Genomic DNA, 19,745 nt, shown 5'->3' with positions numbered 1-19,745 from the left:
CAGGGGACAGCTACTCCTGGTCATCTTCTGTCTAGAGAGTAATGGGGCATGCCTTGTTTTTTTGGGGGGGAGGGGTGGGTGTCTACCAGTAATCTGGGATCCAGCAGTCCTTCGAAAATGAAAGGGTAGAGTCACGCCTTGTTTCCTATTTGATGACGACAATCAAATAAGTAATCTCTGTCTATTCAGGGAGGAGAATGCCTTGGTGGAGCAGTTTGTCTTCGAGGTTCTGGTGGTGTTTGTGGAAAGCCTGGCGCTGGCCCATTCAGACGACCGATCCGTTGGTAATAGTTCTCTAATTTTTTGATTTTAACATCATTTTAACCAAAAATATAAAGAAATGTATGAAAAGATGAAGCATATATTTAACTTAATTGGTTGGTTTTCCATAAATACAAATAACTAAACAAATAATTATTAAATGCATACCAAAAGTATAAACATTATTGTTCATAATTGATAATAGCATATGTAGTTGAGAGCTAAGCAGTGTTACGGAGGGTTCTGTGTGGAAACGTTTGCAGCGGAAGGCATCATTGAGGTTGACCTAGCGGTTCGTCCTCAGGTACAGTGCAGCAGTGCATCGGTGCCATCGACCACCTGAAGAGGATCTTCCATTACAAAGCTGCCTCTCTCAACCAACACAACGCCAAGAGACGCATTCCAAGGTGGGTCCCCAACACCTGCCTCCAGCTTTGGGAGGGGGTTCAGGTGGACCCACAAGGCACTAGGAACCGGCTAGCAACCTGTGGCTCTCTTTATGTGCTGGAAGTATTCACAGATGTATAATGTTGCATAACCACAGAGGGCTCGATCCACCAGAAAATGTAAACAAGCATCTCAATATACATGGAATATCATGGAACATAATTGTCTGATGCTTAATGCACACATTGAAAACCCATAGCAACATGATTAGAAATAGTTTACGGATTTCTCTTCTCGCCTGCCTCTATGTAGGGGCTTCCCCGCGGACATGAGGGTGTGCCTGTCTGACGTGGTGCACTGGCTGCTGGAGCAGTGTGGCCGGCCACAGACTGAGTGCCGCCACAAGTGCATGGAGCTCTTCTATGAGTTGGTCCCCTTGCTTCCAGGTGAGCTGTCCTGCGGCCCGCTAAGTACGCTCTGCTGTATGGAACTACTCTGTGTGGAGTTCAGAGCCAAAAAAGGTCATGGCATTCCACACATTCCACATTCCTCACGGCAATTAATGGTACTTAATGGTACTATAAATGTATCGTTGCTTGTATCGTTAATTCTTTTTTTGCTGTGCAAATTTGAATGGGTTAAAGGGCCCCTATGTTACCACCAGGTGTGAGTGTGATTGGCCATTAGAAGTCGTTTCAAAATCTGCCCTGCCCTGTGCCTCTTGACCTCACCAGTGGCAGTTTCTACCCAGATGTTTACTGTATAGATCAGGCAGATTTTAAAACAGCTTGTAAAGGCTAATTTCACTCACACCTGGTTATAAAATAGGGGCCCACTATTCATTACATGAATCAGTAGAAGTTGAAGTCTCATTCAATCCCATTCTGAGGCTTTTAAATGTATGCAACCTATAGACTCCTTTACCCTTTACAAATGTGCAGCAAGATCCCCTTTTAAAAACAAAACAAGGTAGATCGCTTTAATGTCCTCTGAGGCGTATTCATTCAAGTCCAACTCTGCCTACTGAACACGGCTGTGGTCCACGTATCTTCCCATCGGGTCTGTCTCCAGGTAACAAGGCCCCGTCCCAGTGGCTGGACGCTCTTCTCAAGGAGCAGGGCGTGGCGTTCCTGATCGGGAAGTTTGAGGGCGGGGGCCTGATGAGCCAGCCCACCCTCCGGGACCTGTCGGGCCCCTTCAGCGTGCGCACCACGCTGCAGTGGATGGACCTGCTGCTGGCCGCCCTGGACTGCTACAACACCTTCATCAGGCTGCACCTGGTCAAGCCCCACCAGGTCCTAGGTAGAGCCCCGCCCGCCACTGGCCTCCCGTCATCAAGAGTCTGTTTGGTTGTCGCCCGACGTGTGTGTGTGTGTGTGTGTGTGTGTGTGTGTGTGTGTGTGTGTGTGTGTGTGTGTGTGTGTGTGTGTGTGTGTGTGTGTGTGTGTGTGTGTGTGTGTGTGTGTGTGTGTGTGTGGCACACACAGTAGCTCAGGTGGGGCGACAGTAGCTCAAGGGGTGAGTGTGTGTCGAGGTGTCCCTGAGCAAGACGCCTAACCCTGACTGCTCCCGACGAGCTGGCTGTCGACTTGCATGGCTGACACCGCCGTCGGTTATGTGTGCATGAATAGGTGAATGTAAGGCAATATTGTGTGCATGAATGGGTGAATGTAAGGCAATATTGTAAAGCGCTTTGGATAAAAGCGTTATATAAATGCAGTCCATTTACCATTTACCATTATACCATATAGCAATGTGGGCCAATAGTTTGTCTTTAATGCCCCAAAAACTGTTTGACGCACAAACTGTTTGTATGGTTTTATAGTATATGACATTGAATGTTATTAATTAACTTCAGGAATAAGTTGTCTAAATGAAAGTAACAAGTCCATAATGGCTTTCCCGTTTAGGGTCACATAGTCTCTTCTGTAATCTGTATATAATCTGTGACTTTGTGATTTATTTGATTGTATTCTGGTCGTTCCTCAAGGTTGGGGTGAACAGTCCAGCTTCCGGAAGGCCATCAGGTTCTTCCTGATGGAGCTGGCCACCCAGGAGCTGTCTGCGGCCGCGGGCTGCTTTGCCGTGGGCCAGAAGGGCTGCACCTTCAGCCCGCGGGAGGTGGAGCAGTACCGCTACAGGAAGGGCACCATCATCGTGCGCCTGTTGGAGTTCGCCACCATGGTCCTCCTCAAATGTGACCAGGCCCTCTGGAAGGTGGCCGCACATATTATACACCCCGCAGTTGAATCACGCAGTGATTATCATGACATGCATCCAGTTGAATCATGCAGTGATTATAATAGTTTTTCATCCATTATTCCAATTACGCATCTGAATAATGTAATTATAAATTTATTTATTTTTTCTTTTGTTTTTGTTTGTTTGTTGGTTTCTCTCTTTTCTCCCATTTTTCTCCGTCTTCCTTTTTTCTCTGACTTTGTCCTTAATCTTTCCTCCTCCTGTCCTTCCTGGTCCTGCTCCTCTACACGTGCACCTCTCCCTCCTAGCTCCTGGAGCAGGAGGTGTTCTTCTCCGGGTTCTTTGAGCTGACCGCGGCAGTGGTCTGCCAGCCGTCCTCGGTGGGCTTCAACATGGCCGACGTGGAGGTGATGAAGAACCTGCCGGAGGTGTGTGTACCGATGCTGAAGGCCCTGATGGCCTCACCGTACAGGGCCGGCCTGGAGAACAGCCTGCAGGCCAAACTCACACGACAGAGGTGGGTGCCTCATCCTTGGTAAAGTACCAATCCCAGGGAAGTCCTTTCATGTTCTCTTCATTTTGTTCTGTCAAATGTTGTTCCAACACAATACTCAATACATGAAACTGCATGGAAGTGTACTATTTAATGAACTCAGATTCCATGCAGTTCACTATTATGAGTTATCAACTTATTAGAATGACACAAAATAAAATCTTAATTCATGCTTTGCTATTTTTAGTTCCTTTTGTTTTACTCCCTTTCCAATCCATTTCATTGGTTGATTGAACAAGTGATGTTGCGTGCGTGGTCATTTCATTGGTTGATTGAACAAGTGATGTGCGCAGTGTGGAGGAGCTGTGTGCAGTGGACCTCTATAAGGAAGGCAGGCAGAGCAGCCACAACCACATGGAGATGATTCTGTCTGCCTGCAAGCAGATCCACAACGCAGGCTTCCTCAGCACCGTTCTACACAGCAAGGTATCCTAAAACAACCGTATAATCATAATAAAGGGTTGGGGTTTGGGGTAGGATCTTCCAGTCTCTGTCTTTTCCATTGTGGATGTCTTGGTTCTTATTTTTACCTTGCAGTGTCCACACCGACATGTCTCATCTCCAGCTCTCAAGCACACACACACAAACCTACTTGCACCCAGAGACAGGCACATCTTTCCTCCACATTGGATGGATGCATGTGGATCTTCTTTAGCGTGCTTTCACAGCTCATGTATCACTGTTCATTCGTGGCCGCTTCGCTGTTCTCTCTCCCTGGCAACGTAGGACGTGACGTATGACTCGGCCCTGAGCTCCAGGCTGCTCATGACGGTGTACAAGGGCATCGCTCCTGGGGAGGACAGGAAGGCCCTCCCTCCCCTGGACATCAACAGCAGGAGGCTGGCGGACGGCCTGCTCCAGCTGGCCTTCTCCCTCAGCCAGCAGGTGGGTCAGGACAGGGTCGGTTCTGGTTGGACTTATCTCACAAGGCAGACGGGCGGAGATCAGGGCGAAAGGGGTGTTTTACTTTGTTTTGTTTCGTATTTGTTCTGACCAATCATGTTGCTGGAAGAGAGGATATGTATGTGCGTGATTGCTAGGAACAGCGAACATAAACTCGGCCAGGACTAGTAAGAAAGCGGCCGTGAGAGTTTCAATTGAACACTTGGTAGAACGGCCATTGCAGAAATAAGTCCCCTTCTGAAAGCTTCATCCAATAAGGGGAATTTGTTTTCCTCTGATAGAATATATCCATAATGAAACAGAAAACAAGGCTTTACTGCACCCTCTCAGTTTTTCTGCTCTTTCTGCTGGATTATTTTGTTATTGTACTAGAACAGGGTTATTGTAACATCAAATTTCCCCACAGGATCCATAACGAAATCAGTGTCTAATCAGCCCTTCTCCTTTCCTCTTTCCCATGATGCACCCTGGCCAGAGCGACTCCCTGGTGGAGCTTCTGCTCAACACCATCCGACTCTCGGTGCCGCTGTCTGGCGGTCGCTGTGGCGACAACTTCCTCTGCTTCTCCCACGGCGAGTACTTCTACAGCCTCTTCCAGATGACGGTCAACGCAGAGCTGCTCCGGCTGCTGGACGCCACCGTGCCGGCCCTCATGAGGGCTGCCTCACGCAACCCCAGCATGGTATGCTCCCACAGGTTTATGAACCCGTCCAGATGATGTAGGACTCTACAGTCATGCACCAACTACCACGGTGGAGAGGTGTGCTTAAAGCTGCTGTAGGTACCAAACTTGTTGTTTGGTAAGAGACATTTTGAAACAACACCACCAAATAGAGTTCCCCTCCACCCTATGTTTGTCCACCACTGAGAAGTGTCGCATTTCATACACCTAGGATTGACTGGCAAAATGGATTAATCGTAGCAATCATAGAAACGATGCTCACAGAAATGAGGATGGCTAGGCCATTTGTAACTATTATTACACTAAAATAATAGTTCTTAAATCGTACCTACAGCACCTTTTTTAAGGTTTTTGTAATGTTTTGTATACCAAAGCTAAATTACTTATCTCCCCTCTCTCACCCCTTATTTTCCATTGTATCACATACTTTGTCATCTAGTTGGGTATTTAAATGTTTGAGCCTCATTTTTGTAATTGACTGAACAACTTCATGGAAAAGCGAATGCTGACATCCTACTAGTACATCAGTCTTGCTGACTGATGATGGTTTCAGCGACCCCTTCCTGGGCAGAGGTAAGTGTTTTGAGGCCGTTGTTGAGTGGGTCTGGCTGTGCCTCCAGGTCAGTGTGCTGCTCAACGGAGTGCTGGACCATACCTTCAGAGAGCGCTCCGTCCGGAGGAGCCAGGGCAGCCGGCTGGTGGAGCAGGTGCTGACCCGCTGGGACAGCCTGAGGTCCTGGTGGGCCACGGAGACCGCCACCCCGGAGAGCAAGACCGCCACACTGCTGCTGCTGTCCAAGCTGCTGCAGGTCTCTCACTCACTCACTCACTCACTCACTCACCACTTATGCATTAATTATGCATAAGTGGGATTTTCTGTACTTTTGTTAATAAAATAAGGATTAGGATGATAACATCATTTTTGTGTCAATATGTTTATGTTGTGTGGTCTAATAATTTATTCGTTGATCAGATCGACTCCTCTGTGTGCACCAATATCAACCATGAGGCTTTCAAAGTGGTGTTCTCCACCTTCACCACACTGCTGGTGGACATGACCCTGCCGCTGAACCTGAAGGTAACAAACACGTTCGCGACGTAGAATGCCAACTGCATGAACAATAGTTAGAATGAATCAACCCTTAAATCCTCCCTCATACCTTTTCTGTCTGTAAAGTCTTACTGGTTTGTGGCAAAGATGGGTCAATTCTTGCACTCAATATTACATAACCATCTACCACAACACTGTAAACAACACAACCAAACTTTGTCAACAATAATGTAAAATTATACAGCCTAGCATCTGTTGGGTTTAGTCGTTATTGAAAGACGGTTCATTATGACTACAAGAGTCAGTCAGAGTGTGAGGCGATGTTCCATTTGTTGTTGTTCCATTTCACTCACTCACTCAATCACACACAGAGCCAGGCCCTGCTGGTTTTGCCCTTCTTCACCACCCTGCCCGAGGAGCCCCTGGCTGTCCTGCAGGGGGCGCTGGAGGCACTGGTGGCCTCTCACTTCCCCATGCAGTCGGACGAGTTCCCCCGCGGATCGCCGCAGCGCAACAACTACATGGACTGTGTCCGCAAGGTGAGCCAACCAGGGGCTGTAGGACCGACCGGGGGCCGTAGGGCCGACCGGGGGCCGTAGAGCGCCATGAGACCGGGGAGGAACATGGTACCTTAAAGCTGCGGTGAAATTGGAGAGTTTAAAGAGAGAGCAGAAAACAGCGGAAGACGGCAACATTTTTAAACTAAATAAACATTCACTCCCTCTCTGATCCCACTGTATGTTTTGTTATTGAGAAGTGTTGCTGTCACACACATGTGATTGACAGGCAAGATTAATTCCCTATAAAGATCAGCAAAGAGATGCCCCATCTGTTCTCTGTGAGAATAGATATTCTCACCAAGTATTCCCGCTGGAATAGCTGATGGATGCCTCTGACATTTCTAAAAAATGACTCTTAATTTTAGCTCTTAAATGTTACCACACCATTTTGTAATACCTAAGTATCCATGTTGTTATTGTTTTTAGCTCCTAGATGCCCTAGAACTTTCTCAAAGCCCGCTCTTGCTGAAGGTCCTGGCTGGGGTGTTGTGTCGGGACTCCAAACACATCATGGAGGACCAGTTTCAAAACTGTTTCCAAAGCATCGCCAAGCGGTAAGCAAACCTTCCCAGGCTGTCACCATGGCCATTTGTAAGTACGTCATTGAGTTTGTTTACGTGCACATCATGGTTTGCATAAGCTGAATAATCATTGAGGCACCAAGAAAGGTATCTACGTCCAGATTAGTTTTTGCATGGATGCTTCCGTATTAAAGTAAATTAAACATAATAAATATAAACCAAAATAATGTTATGGATAAGGTACATTTTTGGCTGCACCCAGCTTAAAGTGTAATTCTGTCGAAAATTTAACCCAGGGTCTTTGTTTTGGCATGTAAACACATCAAATAAGCCTTCCAGACACTTTTTTCGTTGATAATCAAGTATAGAGATTGCCCGGCGCAATGTAACAGCCCAAATGGCTTCCATGTTATTGGCTAGGGGCACAGCGACATTTTTTTAACCACTAATATTGCTCAGAATAGCACCAAACCTCTGTAGTAGCATGATTAGGGTCCCTATACATAAAACGAAGCATTAACAACTTGGTTAGTATAGCGGGAGTTTATTGAAAAAGACTGTTTTCCAAGTCTGTGCCTTAGGTCCATGTTTCCAGGAAGTCCACACAAGTCGATTACCGGCTACTATAAATAATATAATGGAGGCGCCAACTAATTTAAAAGAGCCAAGTATGAAGAGGGGAGATTGTTAAGTTAAATTTGTCCTGGGTTCAATTTTCGCCAGAATTACACTTTAAGATCAGTTCATTAGTGTGCTTGTAAACGTGTTGATTGATTGTTCCTCATGAGGTGTCGTCACACAGAATGACTGATACTTTCTGCATGTCCACGTGGGTCCGGTTTTGATCCGCGTGACGTTAGTGTCCTCATCCGCCGCTGTCCTCGCAGGTCCTTCTGAGCCTCTAACCTCCAGCCTCCGGTCCTCCCAGGTCCAGCCCGGAGCGGCAGCTGCAGCTGCTGTGCTTGGTGCACGGGGTGGTCCAGCGGGGAGACCTGCCCCTGCCCGCCATGCTCCAGGCCATGACGGAGCGGGTCCTGCTGCCCCTGGCCTCCCACTGCAGCCCCGGCGCCCTGGCCCTCTTCTTCCTGGAAAACGTCTCAGAAGTCATGACACTGCTGCTGTCACGCTTCACCAAGGTCGGCTGTTCCCAGATGTCGTTTTTGACGTACACGTTTCTGCTTACAGGCGTATCCCTTGCATATGGTTAACTACAAAGCAACCCAAACATACTGCACACAGAAATACACCATGTAGGTAACCGTGTAAATATAACATTTACATTTAGGGCATTTAGCAGACGCTTTTATCCAAAGCGAAGTATATTTGTCAGAAGAAAGAGAAACAATATATCAATGTCGGTCAGTACACATATTCATGGTAACAAGTGCCAAGCATTTAAAATTGCTCCTTTATATAACACAAGCACACACATTGTACGGACACTACCTATATTCTGCGGTCAACCACTTGCTCCTCTTATCAAGAATAGAGCTGGCGTAATAGGCTATTACATCGTCGTGGGTGTGTGTGACATGATTTCCTACTCCATCCACTAAAACTTCCTGTCCCGTGTTTCAGTCCAGTGAAGATGTGTTTGAGTCCCAGCTGCTGAGGAAGCTGGGAAGCCTGAAGCTGATGGAGCTGCTGTACTCCCGGCTCCCCAAAGAGGAGCTGTACTCCAAGGAGTCCCGCGTGAACCAGGCGTACTGCCGCTCGGACTGCACCGAGGGCAACGAGCTATCCAAGGCCCTCATCAAGTAGGTCAAATCCCCTGTACACCCACATGAGTCTGATTGTCACCAGCAGCGATCACACAGTTCACGATAGCAATTTATGATATGATGATATGATGATGATGATGTAGCCTCACACCCTACATGGTTTGTAACCATCGGATTCAGACCTACCATTCACATGACACATAATCCTGTAAATGCACATGGATTGTGATTCCTTGGTTTCACTAAACAGGTCTGCACTGTTATAATGGAACCATGAGAGAGGACGGTAACCCTAGTTTGGGCAGTAGAACCTTGCGCTGTATCAAGGCTATCCGTCTCGCCCACCAGGTTGTGTTTTGAGGGCTTCACGGAGAACATGGCCGGAGAAAGCCAGCTGCTGGAGGCTAGGAGGCAGTACCACTGCGCCGCGTACAACTGCGCCATCGCCGTCATCAGCCGCAGCTTCAGCGAAGCCAAGTTCTACCAGGGCTTCCTCTTCAGCGAGAAGCCAGAGAAGGTAGGCCCTGATCCTCAGAGACCGTCCATCTTACACTGCAGCCGTCCATGGTTAAGCAATGAAGGACGTGTTTTTATTGCTGATGGATGCTTGTTAAGGAGCTGATAAACCCGCGTTGTCCTACATTTAAGACTGTGAGACTGTAGCTGTAGAAGATGTTTACGTTCTTGTAAGATAATTATTTTATATTTGTACTTTTTTTATTTCCAGAATCAATTCATTTTGGAAAACCTTATCGATGTCCAAAGGGCTTATAATTTTCCAGTGGAAATCGAGGTATGTGGCAGCAGATATGCTCTACTGTGTCTATTAAATGTCCCTCCGTCACGGCTTCTCCCAAACCCCACATCTCCCCTGTCCTTAATAATTATTATTATTATTATTATTATTATTATTATTATTATTATATTATTATTTCTCCTTTTGATATAGGTCCCCCTTGAGAGGAAGAAGAAATACATCATGATCCGTAAAGAAGTGAATGAAGAGAACGGAGGTACAGTCTTCCTGACCCTGACCCTTGCATACCCCTTGACTACCTGACCACCACAGATATAACAATAGGGTCAGTGTTAACCGATGCTTCAACAGACCTGTGTTGTGCACCACAGAGGCTCCAGTGTATCTCTCCTCCCAGTCGTACATGGCTGACAGCAGCCTGAGTGAGGAGATGAGCCAGTTTGACTTCTCCACGGGGGTCCAAAGCTTCTCCCTCGGATCCCAGCACCCAGAGGGGAACCCGCGCACAGTCGCCAAAAGGGCAAGTCTCCCTCCACAGCCTCCGCCTCTCTGTATTGACTGACTGCTTTTAAAGAGGAACCCTCACACTAAAGAATGTAACTGCTGCAACAGCACCCTCTATGGTCAACTGGGTTATTGCAAGAATGTTTTTTGGCTCAAATTAGTTCACTTACTCGTTTGATCATTTGGAAACCGCAATTGCATAAGCTATGTGTTCTGCTTTGGTTAAATATAAGTTTACGTGTATTACTCAAAACATTTGCTAAACTAAGCTAAGTTAACTGTACATGTAATCTTACATTAGATGCACATTAACAATTATATTTTTTACCGCCGTGCACAGGAGACTGAGGAGGCGACGGCGTCCCAGGACGTGTCGGTGGTTCTGGAGATGGACGAGCTGAATCAGCACGAATGCATGGCCTCCATGACGGCCCTGATTGGCCACATGCAGAGGAGCGGCATCACACCCAAAGTAGAGCAGGTCAGGGATGCGCTCCTAGTTACACAAACACACACCTCACGACCACGCAGACGACGCACCTCGTAGTGATCCAGGTCTCCCCACCCCAACCACTCCAAATCTCTCCTTCAACCTTCTTCCTTGTGTCTCTTCGCTGTCCTGTCCTGAAGAGCATGGGAGACCCTGGAAATATATAAACACCATTTGAATGCTAAGCCCTGGTGGTTCATGAATATTCAGAATACTGAATAATAAGGTTTTAAATATATATATATATATATATAATTTTTTTCTTATAAATAAAGTAGAGTACTTGTGTTTGACCAAGCATCAAGTTAGTATCAGTAGAGCCTCAGTGCAGGTACCACGTCTGAATGTGTTTGTGGAACAGGGAGCCACGCCCAGAGAGCTTCCTCCATGGATGAAGTTCCTGCTGGGGAAACTGGGGAACCCGGCCACGCCTCTGAACATCCGTCTCTTCGTGGCCAAGCTCATCATCAACACGGAGGAGGTGGACAAACCCACTCACCGCTCGCATCTTACCAATCCCCATCTTCTGTGCTTAGTGTTTACATATTGCTGGCTGGGTGTTGCAGGTGTTCCGGCCGTACGCCGGTCACTGGCTGGGGCCCCTGCTCCAGCTGGTGGTGTCGGGCAACAACGGGGGAGAGGGCATCCACTTCATGGTGGTGGACATCGTGGTCACGGTGCTCTCCTGGATCAGCCTGGCCAGTCCCAAGGTGCGTTGTGTTTTTTTGTATCCCAGGCGCTGCTCATTGTTGTAGGGACAGGTGTCAGATCATAGACTTCACTTCTCTGTCTCTCAGGGAAACCCCAGGGATGAGGTGCTGGCCAATCGTCTGCTGGAGTTCCTGATGAAGCACAGCTTCCACAGCAAGAGGGTGGTGTTCCGCCACAACCTGGAGATCATCCGCACGCTGGTGGAGTGCTGGAAGGACTGTCTGTGTGTGCCCTACCGGTGCGGCTCATGTACTCCCGCTAACGACTGCATTAGCTTAACTCTGAGGCGGACCTGATGCTAGACTGCATTGCATTTTGTCTTCCCTCTCCTTTTGAGTCTTTCCTGTCCTTTGTGTTTTCCTTTTAGTGTGATCTACGAGCGGTTCAGCGGCAGCGACCCCAACAGTAAGGACAACTCTGTTGGGCTTCAGCTCCTGGCCATCGTCCTGGCAAACAGCCTCCCAGCCTACGAGGCCTCCTGCGGGGTGGACTACGACAGGTGACAGACCAGTGCATGCACAATGCAAGAAGGCCATTGAAAGTGACACACATGTCTTTAAAGTCTGCAGCCTACCTAGAGATCTCATCACATGTGTCAATGTGGTAAAACATTCGATACCTAGAACATGATTGTTCCTGAGCATTGCTCATGTCCTGGCTGATTCAGATGCATTGTGTGTCTCTCAGGTACATGCAGTCCCTGGCCAACAACCTGTCCTTCACGCGCTATAAAGAAGTTTACTCTGCAGCCGCTGAGATCGTTGGCCTCATCCTGAAGAACATGGCTGAGAGAGATGAGGTAGGCAGCGTTTCTGTCACCCTGGGTCTGCTTTTTGGTAGCTTGTTCTTCTTGTACAAACTACCAAAAAAAAAAACAAGGCTGCCTTTTAAAAAATTACCCACAGTACCTTTAAAGCTGCACAATGTAAGATTTAAGAGCTATCATTTGAGTGTCATTTGTTAGAAATGCCATTGGCCTCTCAGCCAATTTAGATTTTAGACCAATTCCGGCTTATTTCTGACCAATCAGGGCGTCAATCTTGCATGTCAATCCCAGGTGAAAAACAGGGTTCTTTTGGTTTAATTTGTTTAGTTCCGAAATCTTGCTCTCATCTGCTCTTAGTCTTTCCAACTCAAATCGTACATACAGCAGCTTTAAATAAGACATATTGTACCCCCCCTCCCCCGTTTCCTACATTACACTAATGTGATCATTAGTTCATCAGTAACATGTAGGCCTACATTGTCTCCTGGCTGACTTAACCTGCGTGTCGTTTCCGGTCAGTCTCCGCAAGTCCTTCTGAGCCTGGCGGCCAGCAAGGTGACGGAGCTGAAGAAGAAGGACCTGGACGACAAGTTCATCATCTGCCTGAGTAAAGTGTCAAAGCACTTTCCTCCTTTTATGGACCGGTAAATAATGTATATTGTATATGTGTGTATATAGTGTATATGTATATCACTACTGCATTAACATACATTCTGGGCAATGGGATATGGGAGAAGCGAATATCATAAATGCACCCAAGAAGCATTTATGATCGGATCTGTCCAACCACATTGGGGGGGGGGGGGGGTCTGTGGTCTATGGTCTATTCTGACCCCATACAACACTACTGTTAATGCATCCTACTGCCCAATACCCATCTATTGCGCTTGACTTATAACGAGCCGGAAATGGCCTTGGCTTCCTGGAGTGTCATCCTATTTTGAGCATCTCATAACCTTAAATCCTCAACAGCTGTTGTATCAACATGCAACAGCAGTAATCCGAGCTGCGTAATGACTCCTATGTAACGCCTCCTACGTAACTTCGCCTATTCCCACGGTACTTCATAATTAGGGACGTTGAAAACAAAGCGATTTCGCAAGGGCTTGATGAAGCCTCTTTTCTTTTATTTCCCTCACGGGGAACACTGTTTCATGAGTTCTGTAATCCTGTGAGAGCAATTTCCAATATGAAGCTGGACACGGCAGACCCATTCTAAGGCTAGGTGTAAATGAATGGGACCAGTGTGTCTCTTTTTGACAACACCCTCACCACGGCACCTCTCCGTCCATTGTTTCTGTCCTCCAGGTTTGTGAACTCTGTGTTCTTCCTGCTGCCCAAGCTGCACGGCATCCTGAAGACCCACTGTCTGGAGTGTGTGCTGAGCCGCGCCGAGGTCATCCCGGACATCTACATACTGCTCCAGACCAAGGGCTTCGTGCAGATGATGAGCCACAGGTGGGACACCTCACCACCACACAGCACTCACATGGCATGTGCCTTTCCCCCTGCTTTGGTGTTGATTATCATTCATCAAGTTATGTTCTTCTGTTGTGACTCAACCATGTCAACGCTGCCTGACTCTGAGTGTTGGTGTTGTTCTTCCATTCCCCCCCCCCCCCAGGGACGAGGCAAGACAGAGGGTGTGTCTGGACATCCTCCACAGGGTGCTGGCCCTGCTGACCCCCCCGCAGATGCAGGAGGTCCTGGGAGCAGTGACGGCCTTCGTGTCCCACCCCTCCCCTGCCTGCAGGGAGAGGATGTACGACATCCTCATGTGGATCCAGGACAACTACAGGTTAGTGCTCTGCTGTTTAGTTACTTACCTATTGGGCCTTTCTATCCACCCAGAAGGCTTTTATCACATGACTGCCATTTTGTCCATGTGCACTCACTTCGGGGCCAACGCTAGTTCCTGGCTCAAGTTGGCACCAAGGGGATGTCACTTGTTGGCGTACAAGCAAAGGTGTTTGCATTGATCAGAGAGATACTTTTGCTGAACTGCTGTTGACCATGAAGTTGAATATAGTTGTTTTGGTGCTTTAGATGTCGGCCTTCATTGTTTGCTTAGGTTTCAGGAATGTTTATTTCATGGGACTTCCTGGTTCTTCTTAGTGATGAGGAGAGCATGGCTGACGAGACGTCAGTGAAGGTCCAGGAGGCCGCCAAGGAGACCCTCCTTCAGGGCCTCGTGGATGAGAACCAGGGCCTGCAGTGAGTGGCCGCACACACCCCCTGGGTTTCTGTTCATTTGGGAAACCCAGGGGGATTTGTAGTTCCATGTGACTTTAAATGTTTTCTTTCAGGGTATTTCATTTAGTAAGCAAGTGTGCTTGATATTTGCTAGCGTCAAGCGTTATTTTCCATTTCCTACTCGGCATACACCGGAGAGTAGATGGTAACACGGGTTCAGTCCTACCGACCTGCGTGCTGAAGCGTTGTGTACGCGTGTGCTCCCTCCCAGGCTGTACGTGCGTAACTTCTGGAGCCAGGAGAAGCGTCTGCCGCGGGCCACGCTGGAGCGCATGCTGCAGGTGCTGCACTCGCTGTACTGCTGCGAGATCGAGAGGTCTTTCCTCAGCCTGGCCACCAACCTGCTGCTGGAGATGACCAGCCAGAGCCCCGACTTCACGCGCAACATGTTTGAGTACCCGTTGTCCGAGTGCACCTTCCAGGTCCGTTCCGTCTTCCGAAACTTTGTCCGTCTCCATGCCAACACTTTGTCAGGATCGTGGCATTTATATAAGTATTCCTTCTGACACTACACCTCTGTGGTGTTGGTCATGATTTTACTATTTGACTTATTTTTGCTAATTTGGTTAAGTAGTTAAGTAGTCTGACTGCATTGGTGTGGATCAGCGGAAGTATGACTATTTATGACTGCTAGTTTTTTGGGCTTTATCAAAATGAACAGGATAATTGAGAATGAAACTAATGAGCTGTATTGGGATATTCCCTCTGCATCCCTCTGATGAATCACCACGGTCCATCCCTCTGATGAAACACCTGAGTCCATGGTGTAGGAAGTGATCAAGTCCACTCTGAATACTAATTCCCTTCTCTGCACGCACGCACGCACCCACGAACGCACGCACCCACGCACACATTTTCAGGACTATGTGATCGACTCAAACTGGCGCCAAAGGAGCACAGTGATGACCCCCATGTTTGTGGAGACCCAGGGCTCCCAGGGGCCGGCAGAGAGCCTGGCTTCCCTCTCACTGGCGGGCGGGGCCGGAGGCCAGCTCAGAGCCACGCAAGCCACCCTGGAGTTCACCCAAACACAGGCAGCAGGAGGTAAACCAAACATACCACACGATGCCATTCGTTCAGGCACAGTATGCCCACCTATTTTCCTACAATTTAACTTTTTTCAACTTTTTTTTACTTCAACTGTTTGCTTATTATAATGTCTGTCCATATGGCACCCATTGCACCCCTAACCATCCCTGGAAGAAGGGACCCCTCTTTCCCAGGTTTCTTTCTTGATAGTTAAGGGCATGTCCCTTGGTCTCTGGGGGCTAGGGTTAGGAGTGGGTCATGAACCACCGTTCATGACCCACTCCTAACCCTAGCCCCCAGAGACCAAGACCTGTGAGCACCCTTTGAGACTAACTGAAGTCTATAAGGGCTATATAAAATAAAAAGGCTTTTTTAGTGATTTACTCCATCCTGGCCCTGGTGAAGCTGTGGGGGCCTGTGACCGATCAGTTGGTACAGTACACCCTGTTGTGGTCCAGGGCGGCCCACCCTGGCTCATTAAGCTGGATCATTAAGAACATGGAAACAAGTGAACAGTCAACCACAGTTCAGTTGCAACAATTGAATCATTATTATTATTTAAGGTTTATTTGAATAGGGACAGATACAGAAACATAGTCAAGTCATCCGATGTTCGCATTATAATGTTTCTAGCAAAAGCTAATTTACAACACTTGTCCCTAGTGGGGCTTTTGATTAGAAATAATCATACAGATTAACATTATTAAAAAGTAAGAAAATTGAAATGAAATAAAATGGAAAATAAAAGAAGACATACAGAGGGCACATTGTAAAAAAAAACTAAGTATGCAAGCATGATTGTTGACTGAATTAGCCAACTTGTTGTGTTTCTTTTGGGTCTTATCGTCTTGCATTGTCTTATTCAGTCCATCCTGACCCGGTGTGGTTGTGGTCCGCAGGGCGCCGCTCGGCCTACAACTGGCTGACGGGCAGCAGCGTGGACACGCTGGCTGAGTACTCGCTGGGCTCCGAGTCCCTCTCCTCCTCGCTGCTGGCGTTCGGCAAAAAGCCGGCAGCGGCGCGGAGGCCCGTGGGCGAGGGCTTCGGCACCCGGCGCCTCACCGCGCCCACCGACGAGGGGGACAGCCGCAGCAGAGGTGGGTGGAGGAGCAGAGAGCAGGCGGGTCATTTCGACCCGCTTGGAGGTCCTTTCAGTTGTTGGACATTGGGCAGTATTTTGACAGAGCATTCTGCAGGACAGCTCCCAGGCTCTGGAACTCCCTCCCCCAACATATCCGTGAATCCCAGTGCCTCCTCATCTTCCAGTTCTAACTCAAGACCAATCTCTTCTCCTCTACCTACTCCTAGACCACCCCCATCAACTTTGCATTTCATTTTGTTTATTTCTTTATTTGTTGTTTGTTTCCTCTGTGAAGTGCTTTGAGTGTGAGAAAAACGCTATACAAATCCAATGTATTATTATTATTATTATTATTATTATTATTATTATTTTAACACTACATATGGCCAAGAGGAAATAAGGATTTGTTGTTATCCTCCTCCTCCTCCAACCAGCGGAGAGCGAGCGGCGTGCGGACATCCAGAGGCTGAGACGCAGGTTCCTGAAGGACCAGGAGAAGGTCAGCCTGAGCTTCGCCCGGAAGGAGGTCCAGCAGCAGAGACAGAGGAAGGTACTGGTCACTATGTCGGGCGTTCACTGGAGACGCTCCCTGGAAGACCAGTCTTCCCCTTTAAATGAACAAGAATGTCTTTAACAAATACACTTTACGCTGGCACTTAAAGATAGTACTTAGCATTGTGTAGCGTCTTAACCTAGCTGTCTTTGTTGTGTACAGGGAATGGGTCAACCTAGCAATTGTATGTGCTTTACACTGTACCTACAGCAATATATTGTTTCTCTTTCTTCTGATAAATGTACTTATTTTAAGTCACTTTGTATAAAAGCATCTGCTAAATGTAAACTTTGTAAATGTGTCGGAAAAACTAGGGTAGGCAGAGGGGTTGGTGTGGTTGTTTGTTTTGATTACAAACAGCCTCAATTCTCCCCTCTCTGTCCCGGTCTCTGTCCCTCTCCCTGACCGGACCTCGGACCCCAGGAGGACCAAGTGGACCAGAGGCTGAGGAAGGAGTCCCAGGTGACACTGTACCGCAGCTACCGGGCAGGAGACTTCCCGGACATCCAGATCCCATTCAGCAGCCTCATTGCCCCCCTGCAGGCCCTGGCCCAGGTCAGCCCCCCCCCCCATCGCCCAGCCACTAGCTGGCTGCCTTCTTAAGTAACTCACTGGTCCAAGCCTAAGCTGTGCAGTAATGGTTAGGGTAAGGGTTAGAGAGATGGTGATACTATGTGAACTGGATTGGTCAATACAAAATAAAGTATTGGTGCTGAAATAGTGGTATCCGTGGAGCATCTCGGGAGGGAGGGGGCGGCATTAGCTCAGGAGGTAGAGCGGGTTGGCTGATAACCGCAAGGTTGGTGGTTCGACCCCCGGCTCCTCCTAGCCACGAGTGTCGTGGTGTCCCTGAGTAAGACGCCTCACCCTAATTGCTCCTGACGAGCTGGCTGTCGCCCTGCGTGGTTGACTCCGCCGTCGGTGTGTGAATGGGTGCATGAATGGGTGAATGTCAGTCAACACTGTAAAGCGCTTTGGATAAAAGCGCTATATAAATGAGGACGATCTCAGATGTGTGATTCCTGGTGTGGTTGTCAGAAGTGTTTCCCTCTCTAATACCAGGTATAATGCCTCAACCTGTGCTTCCCTCCTGATGTTCCTGTTGCCCGGCAGAGAGACGCCATCCTGGCCAAGCAGCTCTTCAGCAGCCTGTTCACGGGCATCCTGGGAGAGATGGAGGAGCACAAGTCCAGCGAGGAAGCCCGGCAGATCAAGGAGGGGCTTGTGAGGGACCTCAACTCCTTCCTGAGCAGGAGCACCCTCTGCTTCCCTCCCTTCGTGGCCTGTGTGCAGGTTCGAGACCCCTGAGAGTTGAATCTTAAGTGTTTCCTGGTTGCCAGTCAGCATATCTAGATATGTGTGTATTTAGTGAAGAAAATAACCGTTTTAATTAAAAGTATATGGAGAAATTGTTATATGTGAATCTTTGTGTTCTGATAACCCAAAGCTTGCGTTCTTGGTATATAGTGTTCACCAGACGCGGATTAACGCACAGGCTACCCTAGGCTGCAGCCTAGGGGCCCACGTCTGAAGGGGCCCTGGATTGGCCAGACTATTTTAACTTTTTCTTAAAATAAAAAAAAGTGACCCCCTATTGGCCCATAACAGGAAACATAAAAAAATGAAGCAGCTGATTGGGTAGATGTGTGGGTCATGTGGTCAGTTATTAAAGTCAGTTTTGTTACTACGTCACGGCTGCTGGACAGCATAGCGCCCAAATGTCGATATAGCACACTATTTATGACTTTGCCTCTTTTTCAAAATTGCCGCTAGTTGAAGATAGACTGAGATCCACAATGGCCCAAAACAGACTGAATCACCTGTCTCTGATCTGTCCATTGAAAGTGATAATCTGCGCAAATTGGATTTTACCAGCCTCAGAAAAACTTCTAAAGAGTAAGAATATGTATTTATGATTGTGCTGCTGTGGCATTATTGCTGTTATTATGTAGTGCTACTGTGTTTATTGTATTTGTATGTCTTTCTTTATTTGAGTATTGCACAGCAGTTCGATTTGTGTCTGGGTGTGTGTATGCAGGTGTGCCCCGAGTATGTGCGTGTGGGCCATGTACTATTCCTAGCTTTTACACATGGCCCTAAATTGCATTTTTTTAAAAAGAAGTTATTTTCTGGTTTAAATTCTTTATTATTGTTATTATTGTTTGTTATTTTGCGTGGTCAGAAAGGGGACCTCACACAAATAGTAGCCTAGGGGCCAATAACCACCTTAATCCGCCACTGGTGTTCACTGTAACCCAGTGACCCAACGTAACGTCCTGCTGGATGGTCTGTGTGTCCAGGACATGAGCCTCCAGCACCGGGACCTGCTGCACCTCCAGCCCGCCTCCATCAGCTCCACCTGCCTGGCCAGCCTGCAGCAACCCTCTGGCATCCTGCTGCTGGAGAAAGCCCTCAGACAGGCCACCGGGGGCAGCGCAGAGCCCCCCAGCAAACGCTCCCGAGGACGCAAGGAACTGCCCCCAGACACGGAGAAGTGGATCCACCTGGCCAGGTAGGCGCCGTGTCTCACTCTGCATCTCGGATCGGTCCCATAAACTCCATACCTTTTTATGATTGTGTAGAAGACATATTTATCTGTGTTTCCGTACGCGTCCTAAGGCTGTACAGATCACTGGAGGACTACGACGTGGTCCGCGGGATCTTTGGCGGTAAAATCGGTACCAAGGCGATAACCTGCACGGCACTCAATGCTGAGGCCAACAACGACTTTGCAGAGGCTATAAAGCTCTACAACGAGGT

At 48.0% G+C, this 19,745-nt stretch overlaps 1 protein-coding gene across 1 annotated transcript in view; it reads left to right on the top strand.

The window, feature by feature from the left end:
- The window catches only part of prkdc (protein kinase, DNA-activated, catalytic subunit), a 44,655-nt gene that overhangs the window by 13,542 nt on the left and 11,368 nt on the right, over positions 1-19,745 (top strand). Inside the window, exons 28-64 of the mRNA XM_084475589.1 lie at positions 190-284; positions 566-668; positions 961-1,094; positions 1,720-1,950; positions 2,639-2,865; positions 3,159-3,367; positions 3,697-3,829; positions 4,130-4,288; positions 4,782-4,988; positions 5,609-5,797; positions 5,962-6,066; positions 6,411-6,578; positions 7,026-7,153; positions 8,049-8,256; positions 8,699-8,877; positions 9,190-9,358; positions 9,569-9,634; positions 9,791-9,854; positions 9,970-10,118; positions 10,443-10,583; positions 10,954-11,073; positions 11,159-11,302; positions 11,390-11,541; positions 11,671-11,802; positions 11,991-12,102; positions 12,589-12,713; positions 13,378-13,527; positions 13,694-13,867; positions 14,185-14,283; positions 14,534-14,744; positions 15,183-15,366; positions 16,251-16,448; positions 16,867-16,982; positions 17,409-17,540; positions 18,099-18,278; positions 19,286-19,497; positions 19,605-19,743. Of these exons, the coding sequence (XP_084331715.1) occupies positions 190-284; positions 566-668; positions 961-1,094; positions 1,720-1,950; positions 2,639-2,865; positions 3,159-3,367; positions 3,697-3,829; positions 4,130-4,288; positions 4,782-4,988; positions 5,609-5,797; positions 5,962-6,066; positions 6,411-6,578; positions 7,026-7,153; positions 8,049-8,256; positions 8,699-8,877; positions 9,190-9,358; positions 9,569-9,634; positions 9,791-9,854; positions 9,970-10,118; positions 10,443-10,583; positions 10,954-11,073; positions 11,159-11,302; positions 11,390-11,541; positions 11,671-11,802; positions 11,991-12,102; positions 12,589-12,713; positions 13,378-13,527; positions 13,694-13,867; positions 14,185-14,283; positions 14,534-14,744; positions 15,183-15,366; positions 16,251-16,448; positions 16,867-16,982; positions 17,409-17,540; positions 18,099-18,278; positions 19,286-19,497; positions 19,605-19,743 (5,644 nt within the window). The remainder of the gene's footprint in view (positions 1-189; positions 285-565; positions 669-960; positions 1,095-1,719; positions 1,951-2,638; positions 2,866-3,158; positions 3,368-3,696; positions 3,830-4,129; positions 4,289-4,781; positions 4,989-5,608; positions 5,798-5,961; positions 6,067-6,410; positions 6,579-7,025; positions 7,154-8,048; positions 8,257-8,698; positions 8,878-9,189; positions 9,359-9,568; positions 9,635-9,790; positions 9,855-9,969; positions 10,119-10,442; positions 10,584-10,953; positions 11,074-11,158; positions 11,303-11,389; positions 11,542-11,670; positions 11,803-11,990; positions 12,103-12,588; positions 12,714-13,377; positions 13,528-13,693; positions 13,868-14,184; positions 14,284-14,533; positions 14,745-15,182; positions 15,367-16,250; positions 16,449-16,866; positions 16,983-17,408; positions 17,541-18,098; positions 18,279-19,285; positions 19,498-19,604; positions 19,744-19,745) is intronic.

This window comes from Micromesistius poutassou (genome assembly GCF_964030765.1).
Source record: "Micromesistius poutassou genome assembly, chromosome: 11".
Classification (NCBI taxonomy): domain Eukaryota; kingdom Metazoa; phylum Chordata; class Actinopteri; order Gadiformes; family Gadidae; genus Micromesistius; species Micromesistius poutassou.
Note: the sequence above shows the minus strand (reverse complement) of the source record. Positions and strands in the feature narration are given on the sequence as shown.